At 53.3% G+C, this 14717-nt stretch overlaps 1 protein-coding gene across 7 annotated transcripts; it reads right to left on the bottom strand.

Annotated features, from left to right (window-relative positions):
- Nucleotides 1-636: 636 nt before the first annotated feature.
- Nucleotides 637-14287, bottom strand: MAVS (mitochondrial antiviral signaling protein). Of its 7 annotated transcripts, none has more exons than XM_032605614.1 (7): nucleotides 14190-14287; nucleotides 10375-10545; nucleotides 9247-9436; nucleotides 7769-7941; nucleotides 6888-7044; nucleotides 4516-4988; nucleotides 638-3633 (listed from the first exon to the last, which is right to left on the bottom strand). In XM_032605614.1, the coding sequence occupies exons 2-7, from the start codon at nucleotides 10489-10491 to the stop codon at nucleotides 3184-3186; spliced, it is 1560 nt and encodes a 519-aa protein (XP_032461505.1). In that variant the 5' UTR covers nucleotides 10492-10545; nucleotides 14190-14287; the 3' UTR covers nucleotides 638-3183. The 7 variants fall into 7 exon arrangements, with proteins under 7 accessions (XP_032461509.1, XP_032461508.1, XP_032461505.1 ...); XM_032605615.1 differs by having other exon boundaries at nucleotides 9247-9421; nucleotides 14190-14286; XM_032605616.1 differs by lacking the exon at nucleotides 14190-14287 and adding an exon at nucleotides 11014-11253.
- Nucleotides 14288-14717: the final 430 nt, after the last annotated feature.

Genomic DNA, 14717 nt, shown 5'->3' with positions numbered 1-14717 from the left:
AGAGCCTAAAGGAGACCCCTCGTGCAATGGGGCAAACTGCCACTGGACACACCCGTCAATCATCACCTCTCTGGGACAGAAGCAGTAGCCAGATACTTCCAAGGAGCTTGTCAGTGAAGGAACCTCCTCTGGTTCTCTCCTCCTAAGACAGGGAACCAGTGCTACTCACGCTTTGAACTGGTTCAAGAGGGATGTCACCCACTGAGGCCAAGAAACCAAGAGGGGAATGCCTTGGAAGAAAAAAGAGGTCCTTTGCCACAGAATCCTCCTGTCCCAAGTCTTTCCCTTGACTTTCTGAACTCTTCACTTTCTGACTTACAAAAAGAACCTGTACAGAAAAGGGGGAATCAGGCAGGGATGAACAAGACTATCCATGAGTCCATAATTATTGAAGGTGTGTAATGGGCACGTGGAGGGGAGAGGTAATTATTCTAGTTTCTGTACTTCTGTGTGTGCTTAAAAGCTTTCCATAAAAAAGAAGCTATGAATAATCCATGGCCTGAAAGAGTAAAGGGCATCTTGCTGATCTTTTTTTTTTTTTGCTGTACGCGGGCCTCTCACTGTTGTGGCCTCTCCTGTTGCGGAGCACAGGCTCCAGACGCGCAGGCCCAGTGGCCATGGCTCACGGGCCCAGCCGCTCCACGGCATGTGGGATCTTCCCGGTTCGGGGCACGAACCCGTGTCCCCTGCATCGGCAGGTGGACTCCCAACCACTGCACCACCAGGGAAGCCCTCTGGCTGATCTTTGACTAGAAATTCTCCCAAATCAATTAAATCTGAGCACATCCAACCAGGGAAACAAGGTGAGAGTGTGGTATTAGTCTGGCTTCGGTGGGTCATCAGGCAGAATCGGCAGGTGTTTACCAGGGAAAGAGAAGCAGTGGTAGCTCTTGGGCTTTGAAGGAAATGTTTCAACAGGAGAGAGAGAAAAGATGGAGAGGGATTTATATGTAGGTACCTTGGCTACTGCTGAGTCTGCCCTTAAGCACTTAGGATGGCACTGGGCCCTCTGGCCCCACCCCGGCCTTTACAGCGAGGTGAAGGGTGCTTCCCCATCTCTCTTATCAACTACCCCAAGCCCTCTCCTGGCCACAGGCCAATTCCCAATCCTCCTTGAAGTTGACATTTTATTGACAACAGCCAAAATAGGAATGTGTTCAATGCAGGCCAAGTCAGGGCTTCTGAGCAGCATAATTTGAAAAGTGCCAGGATGGTCCCTAAATGTTTCCTACACACCTTACCCAAAGGTATCTCCCACATGGCTGGTCACTGTGCTTGAAATTCTACCATTTAAGTAGCATATTTTGGGTCTACAAGCTGCTTTCTTGAGATACTTTTTTCCAAAGCTACTTTGGGAGGGTAACACATTAAAACCAGTACCTATTCATGAACTGTTCACTGACCTGGGTACCTGGGAGGGAGGAAGCAGCAGAGGGTTAAGAGCAAGAGTGATGGGGCGTGGTTGCAGACAGCTTGGGTAGGGACCACTCCTGGCTTCAGGGTACAGGTGGTTGCATTTGGAGAGAGGGTTGAAGAGAAGCTCAGAGGTAGAAGTAGAGGTCATTAGGTTGCTGAAGTCCCTGAGGGCAGCGTAAAGAAAGGCTGTAGCAGCCAGAGCAGGGTGCAGTACCCTGCAGACTGACAGTTTGGGGGTGGGCCACAGTGAGCCCTACCCCTTATGTCTCCACAGGGTTCTAGTTCCTATCCCTTGCAGAGCTCAGAAATGAAGGTAGCTCCCGAGGCTCCTGTGCCTGGCCCTTGTCCAGCAATGGCTGCTGGGAAAGAACCCACAAGGATATCCCTCAATCCGTCTGTCTGCTGGGCGGCACCCTAGCCCCCACCCTGCACAGTTGCCCCAGTGGACATGCCTCCCTCCTCACTCCCCAACAATTCCCCAGTGCATGGAATAAAGTAAGGGACAAATATAAAAGGGGCATAGGCAGTAGGGTTTGGGTCTGCTTCTAAAGGCACGGCCAAGTGCTCCAGTCCCTCCACATTTGAATAGAGATAATGTATCCACCCCTAGTAAATGAAATGTCAGGAACCATTCTAAGATTTATATAGATAAACTCATTTAATCCTCACAACACTAGGACATGTATATCTATACATAAAATTTTACTATTCATCCCCATTTTACAGATGAGAAAACAGGCACAGAGAGGTTAACAGCTTGCCCAAGAGCAGAGTTAGTAAGATGGGATGCAGGCTTCAGCCATCCTACACTGCAGCAGTGCACGCTTACCCACTGGGCACTCTGCCTCTCATGCCCTCATCTCTACCAGGCTGGGCAGGGAGAGGTGAGAAAAGCATTTAGTGGCCACCTGCTCTGGACCAGGCACTTGACAAAGACGTGTATGCTTCAGTCTCAGGAGAACCCAGTGAAGGATGAGCCATGATCCTCAGGGTCCACATGAGTAAGCAAGACCAGAGAAGGCTGATTATTTGCCAAGGCCACACAGCCCAAGAAGAGGTGGAGCTGAAATCCAAACCTTGGCCTGAGCTCTGCCCTGCATGTGCTCCCTCTCCAACCCCCATATGGAGCTGAAGAGAACAGAGACAAGGAGGAGAAGGCTGGAGAGGGGCACTTAGGTGGTCCTCAGGCCTAGCACCTGATCAGGCTTCCCAGGGGTCCATGGGAATCTCCAGACCTCCTCCCCAACCTTGTGTGGCAGGGGAGGGGAACTAGAGAGGCAGGGGACTAAGTCCTTGAAGATGGGCCACTCCGCTGCTCCTGGGGCAATAGCCTGAGGCTGGGCCACTGGGGGCTGGAGTGATGTTCTGTGGGGTCTCCTACCCCCCCCATTGGCTGCCAGGGACCAGGGCAGGATGGGGGATGTTTCCGACCCCCTGCGGTCTCCAGTAGCACCTCCTGATCCTTGCACTTGGGTAAAGAGGGATAAGGCCTAGACGGGGGCACCTCCTCCAGAGGATAAGGGCAACAACCAGATGGCCAGGTGGGCGAGGTCTGGAGCACTCAGGGCAGCCCAGGGCCCAGAAAGCCAAGGATGGTGGGGGAACTGCCAAGGGCAGGAGCTGGGATGGAAATGCTGCCTCGCCTCTGACCCAGCCTCTGCCAGCCCAGAGATAGCGTCAAGGATGGTGGGACAGCTCAACTCAGTGGCTCAGGCAGATGTACCATGGGAAAGGGAGCAGATGCGTGATAGGGAGGGCCCAGGAGTTTCACTGTAGTGGGCGCCGCCGGTACAGTGTGGCCAGGAGCGCAGCTAGGAGCACCCCAGCCACGGCCACCCCAAGCCACGGAGCCCAGGGCAAGTTCCTGACCACCAGCAACTCCTCCAACTCTTCCTCCTCCCAGAATTCTGGGGCGGTGTGTGTCCCAGGGCTGTCCCCCAGGACGGGGGTACTGGGGCCCCCGTGGATCCTAATGGTGTCCTCCGACTCGTACTCATTTTCCTCCGGAGCGTTGTCAGGCCCCACGCCCAGGGAGTTACTGTGGCTGATGGCGAGGTCCGCGGAGCAGCCCGAGAACGGTTGGCTGTCCATTCTGGACACCAGCCTGCCAGGCTTGCTCAGCTCCAGCTCTGAGCCCCAGCAGTCAGAGCTGCTATCTGGCCATGGCGAGGTGCCTCCAGTGGCAGTACCTGTGGGTGCTGGAGATGCTGGAGTCTCCTGAGAAAGAAAGGAGGGACTGGAGGGACTGACGGTGGGGGGCAAGCCAGGTTAGGTGGCCCCATTCCCAAAACAGGCCAACCCCTCAGTTCCCAGCCCATAGTGCTGTGAGGCAACCCTCTCTTGGGGACTCAACCCACTGATGGTGCAGGAGGACAGTGGGGGAGGAGGGGACTAAGGCCCTGCAGGAGCATCAGTGGTGAACTCCTCCAGGGCTGAAAGCTCTACTCACTGGCCTGCCTGTGAGCTCACTCCCACCCCAGGGAGCACTTGGTCATGTGTGGCCCCATCTACTTTGACATTATGCCTGGGCTTGATGGCCATGAAGCAGCCACAGGGTCATAGGCTGGGCCATGCACCCAAGGGGCCCCATGGACTTGGTTCTTCCAGACAGACAGCAGTAGTAGGGTTAGACGTGCAGGCTCCGAGCAGGCAACTGTGGAGGCTGCTAGGGTCAGAGATGGATGGGCTGGGACTGCAGTTTGTAAAACCCTGGTCATGGTGGGGCAGGCCATATATCCCAGTGGTGAAGAGCAAGGCATCGAGGCAAACAGGCTACCCTGCTCTACCCCTCAATGTTTCCTCACCTGCAAAATAGTATTGATGAGCTTAAAAGGAAGCTGTGAGCTCTAAATGGGTTAATGCATGTGACCAGTGGAGGTGGCCCAGCAAGCCTGACCCTCCTGAAGCATTCACACTTAAGAGTTCTAATGATTATTATTACTCTAAAGGACATGGTGTTAGGTCTGGATGAGGCTAGGTCTCAGCTGTCCCTATGCCCTCAGAAGAAGCCCTGGACCAGCCTAGGCTGGAGACAGAATGGAGACTGGAAAGGGTACAAGGAAGAGGCCTGGATCACTGCTAGGAGGGGCGAGGACTCACCTCCACAAGTCTGTTGCTGTTCCTGATGGTGGGCCCTGTGTTGGCAGGCAGCTTTCTGGGCACCGTGCACATATGTTTCCTGTGGCCAGGCACCAAGCCAGTAGGCACTTCGGGTGGCACCACGCCAGAATGCACTGAGTTGATGGGCAATTTGGATGGTGCTAGACTGGTGAGCACATTAGTGGGCATTGCACCAGGGGGCTTCAAGCTGGTGGACAACTTGGAAGGCACTGTGCTGCCAAATGCTGAGCTGGTGGGCACCCCTGCCCCGCTGGAGCAGATGGTACCTTCAGCCTGGTCACCAGCACCTCCTGCAGAGGCCAAGCCAGTGGAGGAGGAGGAGGTGCCAATAGATGGAGCTGACACTGGGGGTCCAGGCAAGCGGCTTGCCCTGGTGGTAGAACGGACCAAGGGCTGGAAGGAGACAGTCGGAGACACAGGCCCATAGGATGATGTGAAACTGGAGACCACGCCTGCAGGTGGCAAAACAAAATGAGAAACACAAACCCACAGGAGTGTTATCCTAAAATCACAGTGGCCTTGGGATCAGAGGGCTGGAAAAGGGTCTCTCTGCCCCAGCTCACACCATCCCTATTGCATCCAAGCCTCCCAACCTCCTACCCATGGAGGACTCTCCACAGTCTCTTTGGTTCCCAGGGCTGAAGGCCCAATGGTTGCAGATAAATTCTTGGTCCTGTCCCTCCTCAGTCCTTGATGTGTTCTCTCACAAGAGCAAAATGATCCCTCCCTTTAACAGGGTCTAGGAGCTTGAAAATCATTATTAATTTTCCTCTCTGCTTTTTCTTCTCCTGCCTAGGACACCCCCCTTTCCTCTTGTGTCTGCCTCTTCCATCCTCTCCTTAGACAAGTGGAATCCTGGATGTTTCTCCCACTGCCATCTTTCCTCTCAGCAGGAACAATCCTAGGCCAGGGCAAGAGGAGCAGGATGGCTCTTCTTAGAAGAGCCCACACCAGTCATGTGGCACCAGAGGCCCAGTCAGCCCCCAGTGTGTGCAAATCTTCTAGGAGGCCCAAGGGCTTGGGGGTACAGGGACAAAGCCACCCCTGGGAGGAGAGTCTGAATTGGGGGAATCAGGAGGGAGCAGGTGGTGATGGTCCATAAAGACAGCTACATAAGGATTCACCATGGAACTCTTGAGAACACACATGCCTGGCCCTACAGCTGACAAAGGTCGGGAGTGATTCTGATGTCCACCACCCCCCATCCCAAAGCTAACACCACAGAATCTCATGGGACCTGTGTCCATACTCATACTGAAATCAAAGTGCCCTCTGCCTCCCTGGTCCACAGCAGCATTTCTTGAAAAGATGTTCCACAGCAAGCTGACAATGCAAAGTGCAAAAGGATACTTGGGTTAGAGTTTGGTGTGACAGGAGCATGGGACACTAAGGTGGCTTCTCTGAGCTCCTGTGTCTTGTGGCTGTTCCGGGGGCACTGTGGGCTGGCTGGGCATCACTGTCATGTGGAACACAGTTTGGGAAATAGTGGTGCAGAGATGCCAGCCTGAGACATCAGAGTAGATAGCACTATATTCCTGAGATGTCTGATATGAGGGTCCAGACCCTTGGCTGATGAAGAACATACTTCTCCTGGGGGCTGAAAAGTTTTAGTGATTCACTGGGAGCTAGAGACCCCTTTAGGGTAGGGCAGTGCTCCCTGACAACAGCTGGCCCAGCCCTGTACTCTTCTTGCACTGTCCTCCAGATCCTGGCGGATCCCTACATAGTCCCTTTGGTATAGTGCAGGCATGGCCCTAATTCACTTCTACCTGCATCCACGCGCTCTGCAATGTGACCTTTTCAGTCCTCTCATGTAGGGATGGAGTCTATCTTTCTACTCCTTGATGCTGCGCTGGCCTTGTAACTTGCTTTGTCCCACAGAAAGAGGCAGGAGGAAAACTGTGCCAGTTTTGAGTCTATGCCCCAGAAGCCCACTCTCCCTCTCTCAGAACTCTGCTCAGGTATATGAAATGGGCTTGACTGCTGGAAGGTAAGAGACTCATAGAAGAGAACTGAGGTGTCCCAGCCAACAGCCGTAAACAGCTTATATGTACCCTGATGCGTATATAAGAGGGAATTCAGCCCATCTGAGGCAGCCCAAATTGCTGACCCACACAATCATGAGCTAAGTAAATAGTCGTATTTTAAGCTACTAAATTTTGGGGTTGTATGTTACAAAGCAAATACTAACCAATAAGCCCTCTGAGGAACTGGGTTGTTCCCTGGGGTGAACTCATTTCCCTGGGGAATACCACCTTTGCCTCCTGTCCAAGAAAACAAGAGGGGCAACTCTAACCCTTACCCTCACTGGGAGGTCAGAAAGGCCCTATAACTCCAGGGTCCATGCATACCTGCTGTGTGGGTAGTGCCCAGTTCTGTGTCTTGCTCCTGATGTCCACTGCAGGTCAGAGGGCTGAGGGCCACCATGTCAGATGAGGGCTGCAGGGGGCCACCAAGCCTCTTGAGGACAGCCCCAGAGCTGGGTGGCTGTGGGGCTTTCTTTGAACTCTGCACGAAGGAATATACGAATAAGGCAGTTGCTTCTCCCAGGAGCTGGCAAAGGGCAGCTTATGCTTGGGACGGCTCCTACAGGCCACAGCCCATGCCATGAAGCACAGGACCAAGGAAGCCCTTGCCTCGGCTTTGGTCATTGCCAGGACTTCTATCTGCAGGTGACTTTGAAGCCACCTCATAGAAAATCATCCTATGGGGGGCCCCTATTCATCTGTCTGGCCCTAAAGAAAGGTCCCCATCTTTGGGGCCACTGCACAGACCCCTTTCTTATGCTTCAAGTCCAAGTGGTGTCTCCTGGACACCTCACTGCCCACTCATCCTATCCCAATAGAATCAGTCATCTTAACCCCCAAACTTTACTGGCAATGATTACAGCTCCAAACATCCCCCGCTTCCCCCATCACCTCCTGCTCCCTCACTCTCCCTCATCTGGTCATCCCCTGATCCCTTGACCCAGCTCAACATCTCACATGGACCACTGCAAAGACCTCAGAATTGTGACCTCACTGCTGGCTGATGACAGAGGGGTGGGGGCTGCCACATAGTGAAGACCTGGTTGGCAGTCCGGGAGCTGGGGCAGATCCATATTGGGGGAGCCCTGGGGTTCTGAGCAGAGATTAGGCATGATTTGTGGGGGACTTCCGGAAGGCTGGGTGAGCAGAAGTGGGCAGACGGGAACACAAAAGCAGGAGGTTCAAGGTAGATCGTGAGGACACACCTCTCCCAGGGACTCTGGTGACTGGGTGTCCTGGACAGGCATAGGGTAACTTGGCTCGTCCTCTCTGTAGCCATTGCAGGGGATGCTGGGGGCCACAGCAGGTGTGGATGGCCCTGGAACCCCAGCAGGAACTGATGGCCGCTCCAGTGGGGATGGGGTGTTGTTCGGATTCCCTGAAGGACAAAGATATTGTGATGCCAAGGAGGAATTGGGGTGCTCTCAGTGACAAGAGAGGCCTGGGTGCTCCTAGAACTCCAGGTCCATGGCTATCAGTCCCCCACAGCATCAAACTCTATGCTGACGTGGGCAGTACTCCTCAGAGGAGACCAGCTTCACGAAGCAGGAGGCAGGTATCGGAGGGAGTGGAGGTGGAGAGGACAAGGAGAGGTAGGAGGAGTAGTGGGGGAAGTGAGAGTGTTGGGGGCACCTCGCAGGCCTTTCACCACCCAGACTGTGTCAGCAGTCACCACTTCTCTTTCCCCAGGCATTCTGGGACACAGCGGCTTTCTTCTCCTCCTCGTGGGTGGCTTTCACCACTAACTGACCCCTGACCTAAAGCTTCCTCCTCAGCCCCTCCCCTTTGCCCCCACCATCCACGCCTGGCCCTACCACAGCTGTTTTTATCTGGGGGAATCACTGGTAATCTCCACAAATGAAGAGATGAGTTAGAAAGGAAGGAGGGGAGGGAGGAAGGGAGGGGGAGGAAAAAAAAGAAAGGCAAACATGGGGATATTTTAAGCCTGTAAATCTGAGCAGTGTCTCAGGAATTGTCTCTAGTCTGAAATATATATAGGGCTGGTGTGAATTTTCTTCCTGCCTCAGCCCCTGAGACCCTGGCCTCAGCAGACCCCCTCTGAGTACTTGGCCTGGCAGGGAGCATTGAGAGGGCTTTGAGGGATAACTGGGCAGCTGCGGGGGTGGGAGGCAGCTAAGGAGGCTCTAGGGGAAACCAGTGGGAGGGGAAGAGATGAGGGGAAAGGAAGTAAGGAGCCCATGAGGAAGAAAGAAGAGACAGTGAAGGGAGGGGTAGAGAAGAGATGAGCAGAGAGAGGGAAGGCAAACTGAGGGAGAGTAGACGGGAGGAAATGAGAAAAGCGTGGGAGGCAAACGTCACAGCCACAAAAATTAGAGGAGGCTCCATTTGCTGAGCACATGGAAGGTACCCAGCCCCAGCTAAGCACTCAACATGCCATCATCCCATGGTATCCACTGCAGCCCTACAAGGTAAATGTTGCCATTAGCCCCATTTTACAGAGAAGAAGACTGAGACTTAGGGAATAAAGGGGCTTGGCCAAAGGGTTAATAAAGATTAATAAGTGGCAAAGCATGGATCTACACTCAGGTTTGTCCACTGCCCAGGAGTGATGGGAGGGAGGGTGAGAGATGAAGACAGCAGGTATGGGGTGAGAGGAGAGGGAGAGTGGAGGCCAGGGAATCAGACAGGAGTTCCAGAAGAAGGGCCAAGGTGGGAGGCTCACGTAACAGGTTGCTCTGGTAGACTCGGTCCACTTCATCAGCGAGACTGGACAGTTCACAGGCCCTCAGTGCCCCAATGAAGGAAGGCACCCAGCCATTCCTCCGCCGAAGGCTGTTGAAGAGGTCCCAGAGAGTGCCCTGGTTCCCCCAGCGCTCATAGGAGGCCCGCAGTCGGTCCTGAAAGACATAGCCCTGCCACCAAGCTCAAGCCTGGTAGCCCTAACCCCCTCCCCACTCTGGAGGGGACAGCTGCAGATGGAGGTGCCTAGAAAGCTACAAGATGGAAGCAACCATCTAAAACTGAGTCAGAGCCCAGGACAAGGCCAGAGTTTCAGCCCAAGTTTAAAGGCCCAGGAAATAGGCCTTACTGTGTCCCAGGCTCTCTGCTCAGGGCTTTGCATGAATTATCTTATTTAATGCTATTATTACCCCTACTCTACTGATGAGGAAACTGAGGCTTAGCACATACAAACAAGCAACCAGATAGCAGAAACAAAAACCCACAGGAAAAAAAAAACTCACAGAAAACATTTACTGCAGAACTAAATGGCAAGGTATTCCCACAAACACCAAAATACAAGAGGGAGGAGCCAAACCCTACCAGCCACAAACTCACATACCACCGGTATCTGCATGGAGGAAGCAGAGGGAGGCCTCAGGGTTCAATGTGGGGACAGCTAAAACTGGGAGGGGCCAGGCTCACTTCACTAGGGGCCCACAGCAAGTGCTGAGGGAGCTAGCACAGTCTGGCTCCCAAAGACTCTCAAAGTTGAGCCCCAGGCTCCCTGCCAGGATGGGTCCCATGACTAGGAGAATGCAATTGAAACTAAACAGGAACAAGGACAAAAGAGATAAAGAAAAAGAAGGTTCCGATGAAGGTGGGTGAGTGGTCCCAAGCCCAGAAATCTCAGTGCCATATTTTGGAGCACTATACCAAAATGACACAAGAGGGAGCTCAGTGAGGTTGGAAAGGACACCCTGAGCCACACTTCATTCTGAAAGTTAGAAAACTGTCAAGGATGGGAAGCAAGATACAACAGAGAAGGAAGGAGTTGGTCCTGGCTTGGGAGAAGCTCTGAATTCCACAGCCCTGCCCCCAGTCCACGCCTGGTTGTCACGCCCCGGCTCACCTGGTCACTTATTGTGAGGCAGGATAGGTAAGGCAGAATCTCCAGAACATGAATATTGCAAAAATTGCCATGATGGTTGCGGATATACTGGTAAGTCTTGTCCTCAGCAAACGTCATCGCTGTCTGGGTTCTGAAGTGGCAGAGGGCTCTGGCCCATGAAGGGTGGATGGACTGAGAGAGAGGAAAAAAGACTGGAAGAAAACAGACTACACATGGCAACAGAGTTGGGAGTGGAGTTGGACAAAAGGCAATTCTCTCTTTCTTTTTCAACTCTTTGGAATTTTTGCTCTTTTCTTTAATCATCCTATTTTACTGCCTAAGTCTCAGAGGCCCTCGATGAATTTGCCTAAAAACAAATTGGTGAAAAAAAAAAAAAAAAATCAGATCTAGAAGACCTAAGGGCCCATTTCTGCCCTGCAGGTTGGTCATTGTTGGGGAGAGCTCTGGCTCCTGCCCCATTATCCCCAGGTCTGAATGTGCCCCTAGCTTCTGATAGCAAAAGGGCACCACCTAGAAGTGCTGCTCCTTTGGAGTATACTGAGGGGGAAGGGGAGGAGAGGGAGGAGGAGGGGTAGGAGGGAGAGGATGGGGAAGAGGAGAAGGCACCCAACATAATAATAGGATCTATCCTATTCTTACCTTGAAGAAAATGAAGTACCAAGGAATTAAGGGGACTTGCTAGTGAGTAGAAGAGCAAAGAACTGAGGTCTTCAGGATCTGGGATCAGGTTCTTCCCAGAACATGACTGCAGGCCCACCATTACACTAAAGCTTGCTACACACATTTTTTAAATTAAAAAAAAATTTTTTTTTTTTAATTTTTGGCTGTGTTCGGTCTTCATTGCTGCACACGGGCTCTCTCTAGTTGCAACGAGCGGGGGCTACTCTTCGTTGAGGTGCACAGGCTTCTCATTTTGGTGGCTTCTCTTGTTGCAGAGCACGGGCTCTAGGCGCACGGGCTTCAGTAGTTGTAGCACACGGGTTCAGTAGTTGTGGCTCGCAGGCTCTAGAGCTCAGGCTCAGTAGCTGTGGCGCATGGGCTTAGTTTCTGCGCAGCATGTGGGATCTTTCCGGACTAGGGCTCGAACCTGTGTCCCCTACATTAGCAGGCAGATTCTTAACCACTGCACCACCAGAGAAGCCCTACATACATATTTTTTCGGTAGGAGGCTGAGTTCCACCTCTGGGTGTGACCCCAGGCAAGTTATCAGCCTTTTCCAGGCTTGTCCTCACCCCTAAAATGGCTCAGAGAGGTTGTTTTGACAATACAGTAGTTCAGCCTTATAAACCTGAAATTTAAAAGTACCCCCAATACAATCAATTGCCGCAGGTTGCTTATGTAGCACTTAACACAATTTTCAATTATAGATCTGTTTGTTTGCTTGTTTCTTATTTGCCTTTCTCATGGGAGAGAGCTGCAGGGAATAAGACAGACAAGATCTCTGCCACCATCCAATTTACATTCTACTGGAATGAGACAGATAACAAATCAGAAAACATATACATAAATAAGAATTCCAGACAGTAATAAAGGTTACAGAGAAAATAAAGCAAATGGTGAGACAGAGCCCCTGAAGAAGGGCATGCTGCTTGAACTGGGATGGGGAGGGAAGCTTTTCTGAACTGACATTTGAGCTGAACTCGAATGTAAGAAGATCAGTGTTTTGGGCAGAGGGCACAGCAAGTGAGAAGTCCTAAGGTGAAACAAGCTTGGCATGTTTGAAGAATAGAAAGTAGATTGGAGTTGTCCAGGTTTAGAAAGCTAGGGGGAGGGGCAGAGTTCAAGTCAAGGAGGTTGGGAAGGGCCACTAATGTAGGGCATTATAGGAAGGGACTTTGGGTTTTATTTGGAGTGAAACAAGGAGCTATTGGAGGGCTCTGAGCAGGAAAGGGAGAGGATTTTATTTGATTTGACTTATTTGATTTATGTTAAAGACCTCTGTGGTGGTTGTGAGGATCCTGGACTGGGGAGGAGGCAGGACGGAAGCAGGGAGACAAGTCAGGAGGCCACAGCAGGGAATACATGATGGGTATGGCCAGGATAGTAACCATGAAGGTGGCAAGAGATGGCTGGATTCCTGGTATTTTGTGGATATGGGAGGTGAAGGAGAGAGAAGAATCAAGGCACTAGGTGGATGGAGGGTGCCACTTAGCAAGCCAGAGAGTCTGGGGGAGAAGCAGTGGTGCAGAGAGGACTCCAGAGTTCCATTTTGAACAAGTGAAGCTTGAGATGCTATTGGATGTCCAAAGGGGTTTTCAGGGAGGCAAGTGGGCAGAGGAGAGGGGCAGGCTGGAGTAGAAACTTGGATGTCAAGCTTGGGTGGGACCTCTAAGAGACAGTGCTGCAGAGTAGAGAGTGCCCAGAAGTTGCTGAGGCCACCAGTCCCCTGCCACATGGGAAATGGAGCAGTAGTCCTGCCTACCTGCAGCCCACCAGCCTCATAGCCACATGCTGCATGACCTGCTTTGCCAACCACCAGGTGCTACACTCCTGGTGGGGCGAGTACCAGTGACAGAAATCAAGAGGATCAGAGGGTGGGGTGGGGGAACAACTCTGTGGTGGCGAACAGATCCCTCCTTCCCTCCCATGGGACCCAGAGAAGTACCAGGAGAGAGTCAGGTGATACATTCTTCTGCATCCCAGCCTCAGCCTTTGAGGCAAAGAGTTTGGGGAGTACGGGTGTATGTAATGGTCCAACCAAAAAGAAAGGAAGCCCATATTTGTTCACATTTATTGAGGGTCCACTATAGGCAGGCACATCCTAAGTTTCTTTCATTTAATTCTTGCCACAATCCCAAGAGGACAAGCGATGCCAAGTTGCACAGCTGACCAGTGGCCTAACAGGATTTGAACCCAGGACTTGCTGCCTCATTGCAGCACACCATACACCTTGCAGGGCTTAGAGACCCCTGCGACAAGTGAGACTCACACAGCCCCCTGCCTTCAAGCCCTGGAAGGGGCAAGGCCACTGCCTGGGTGAGGGGGGTCGCTAAGTGACTGTGTGCCTGGGAAGATGCACTATTTAGTTCCTTCTCTTACGAGGTATGGAAATCTTTCGGACACGTCTGAGGACGTTCTAACCCTGCCCTCCACAACAGCCGGGTTCTCAGGTTCTTCCAGATGTCCTTCCAGATGTTTTTGAGCCTCCAAACGAAGAATGTCGGTTTTGTTTTTTCCAGTGTTTTCCAGGCACCTCCTTCCGGTCTCAGATAAGATGTGGAGCGGATAGTTCCTGACCGTCGCGTCTAGGAGAGTTCTGACCCGACTGCACCAGAAGCTGAGTTCAGAGCGCTCCGCCCTCCCGGAAGGGGCGAGGCCTCACAGTCTCGGCTCCTATTCCTGAATTCCCGGGCCAGACCCAGGTCCGCGGAGGACCGGGAGGCTGTTCTGAACCACCGAAAACAGCCAAGACCCAAGGGAGGGCGGCAGTCCGCGACCCCCAAAAGCGCGGCCGCCAGAGACTGGCGCACCCGGGCTAGGCCTCGCCTGGGAGTCACCCTGAGCCTGTGGGCAACTGGAGGAGTTCAGTAGCCAGCGCCCTTCTCCTTCCGGCCCAACCTCCCCTCCAGCCCGAGCAGGCGCCCGCGCCACCCACCTCCCGAGCCCCCGGTGCTGGATGCGGTGCACGGAGCTCTCGCTGCCCCGAACACCCTGTGCGTTAGTACCTGCTCTTCCCAGCTCCCCGCGCGCCCCAAGCCCCGTGCACCCCGGCGGACTCCTAGTCCCACTCGGCTCCTGCGCCGCGTACCACCTCCCCGAAAGGCATCTGTGCGCCCTGAGTCCAGAGGACCGAGCTCCCAAGGTGACGATCTTACCTTGGGTAGCCACGACCCAGCGACCTGCCTCCAGTCGCGGACAGCCGGGAATCCTCCCCTGCAGGGAGGGAAGGGCGGGGGGTAGGGCCGCGCGGCCATTGGGCGGACAGCGGGGGCGGGCACTTGGCCTCGGTTTGCGGGGCCTTGAGGCTCTGGACGCGCGCTCGGGACAGATCTGGGTTCCTACTAAGTCCACGAAAGTGCAGATGATCTTCTTTCCGTCTTCGTCTCGAGCAACTTCCAGGGGAAGCCCAGGGTCTGACTAGAAACCAAGTAGAAACCGTGGTGGGCTCGATCCCGACGCTTCCCACGCGAAGCTACCCCCTCCTTCCGCCGAGTAATTTGAGGGGTGAGGGTCTTTATGTAGTTCGCTCCTGGACGCCCAGGGCCTAAGCACACAGTCAGTGCTCAATAAACGTCCGGTGTCACGCAGAGTTCACAAGGGTATGAGTGCCCAGCCAGGCGACACTCATTCTGGACCTGAGGAGGCAGGATCGGGGCATGTAGCTCTATGCAGGGCAGGGGCGC

Source organism: Phocoena sinus, chromosome 15 (genome assembly GCF_008692025.1).
Source record: "Phocoena sinus isolate mPhoSin1 chromosome 15, mPhoSin1.pri, whole genome shotgun sequence".
Classification (NCBI taxonomy): domain Eukaryota; kingdom Metazoa; phylum Chordata; class Mammalia; order Artiodactyla; family Phocoenidae; genus Phocoena; species Phocoena sinus.
The sequence above is the reverse complement of the archived record's forward strand: the minus strand, read 5'-3'. Positions and strand labels throughout refer to the sequence as shown.

What these genes read in the sequence shown, in the direction of transcription:
- MAVS (XM_032605612.1), bottom strand. Translation starts at nt 10,677, where the DNA reads ATGATTAAAGAAAAGAGCAAAAATTCCAAAGAGTTGAAAAAGAAAGAG. An exon ending in GCCTCACAATAAGTGACCAG is followed by an intron (nt 9,437 to 10,374) that starts GTGAGCCGGGGC and finishes GCTTGGTGGCAG; the next exon opens with GGCTATGTCTTTCAGGACCG. An exon ending in GGGCACTACCCACACAGCAG is followed by an intron (nt 4,989 to 6,887) that starts GTATGCATGGAC and finishes TGCCACCTGCAG; the next exon opens with GCGTGGTCTCCAGTTTCACA.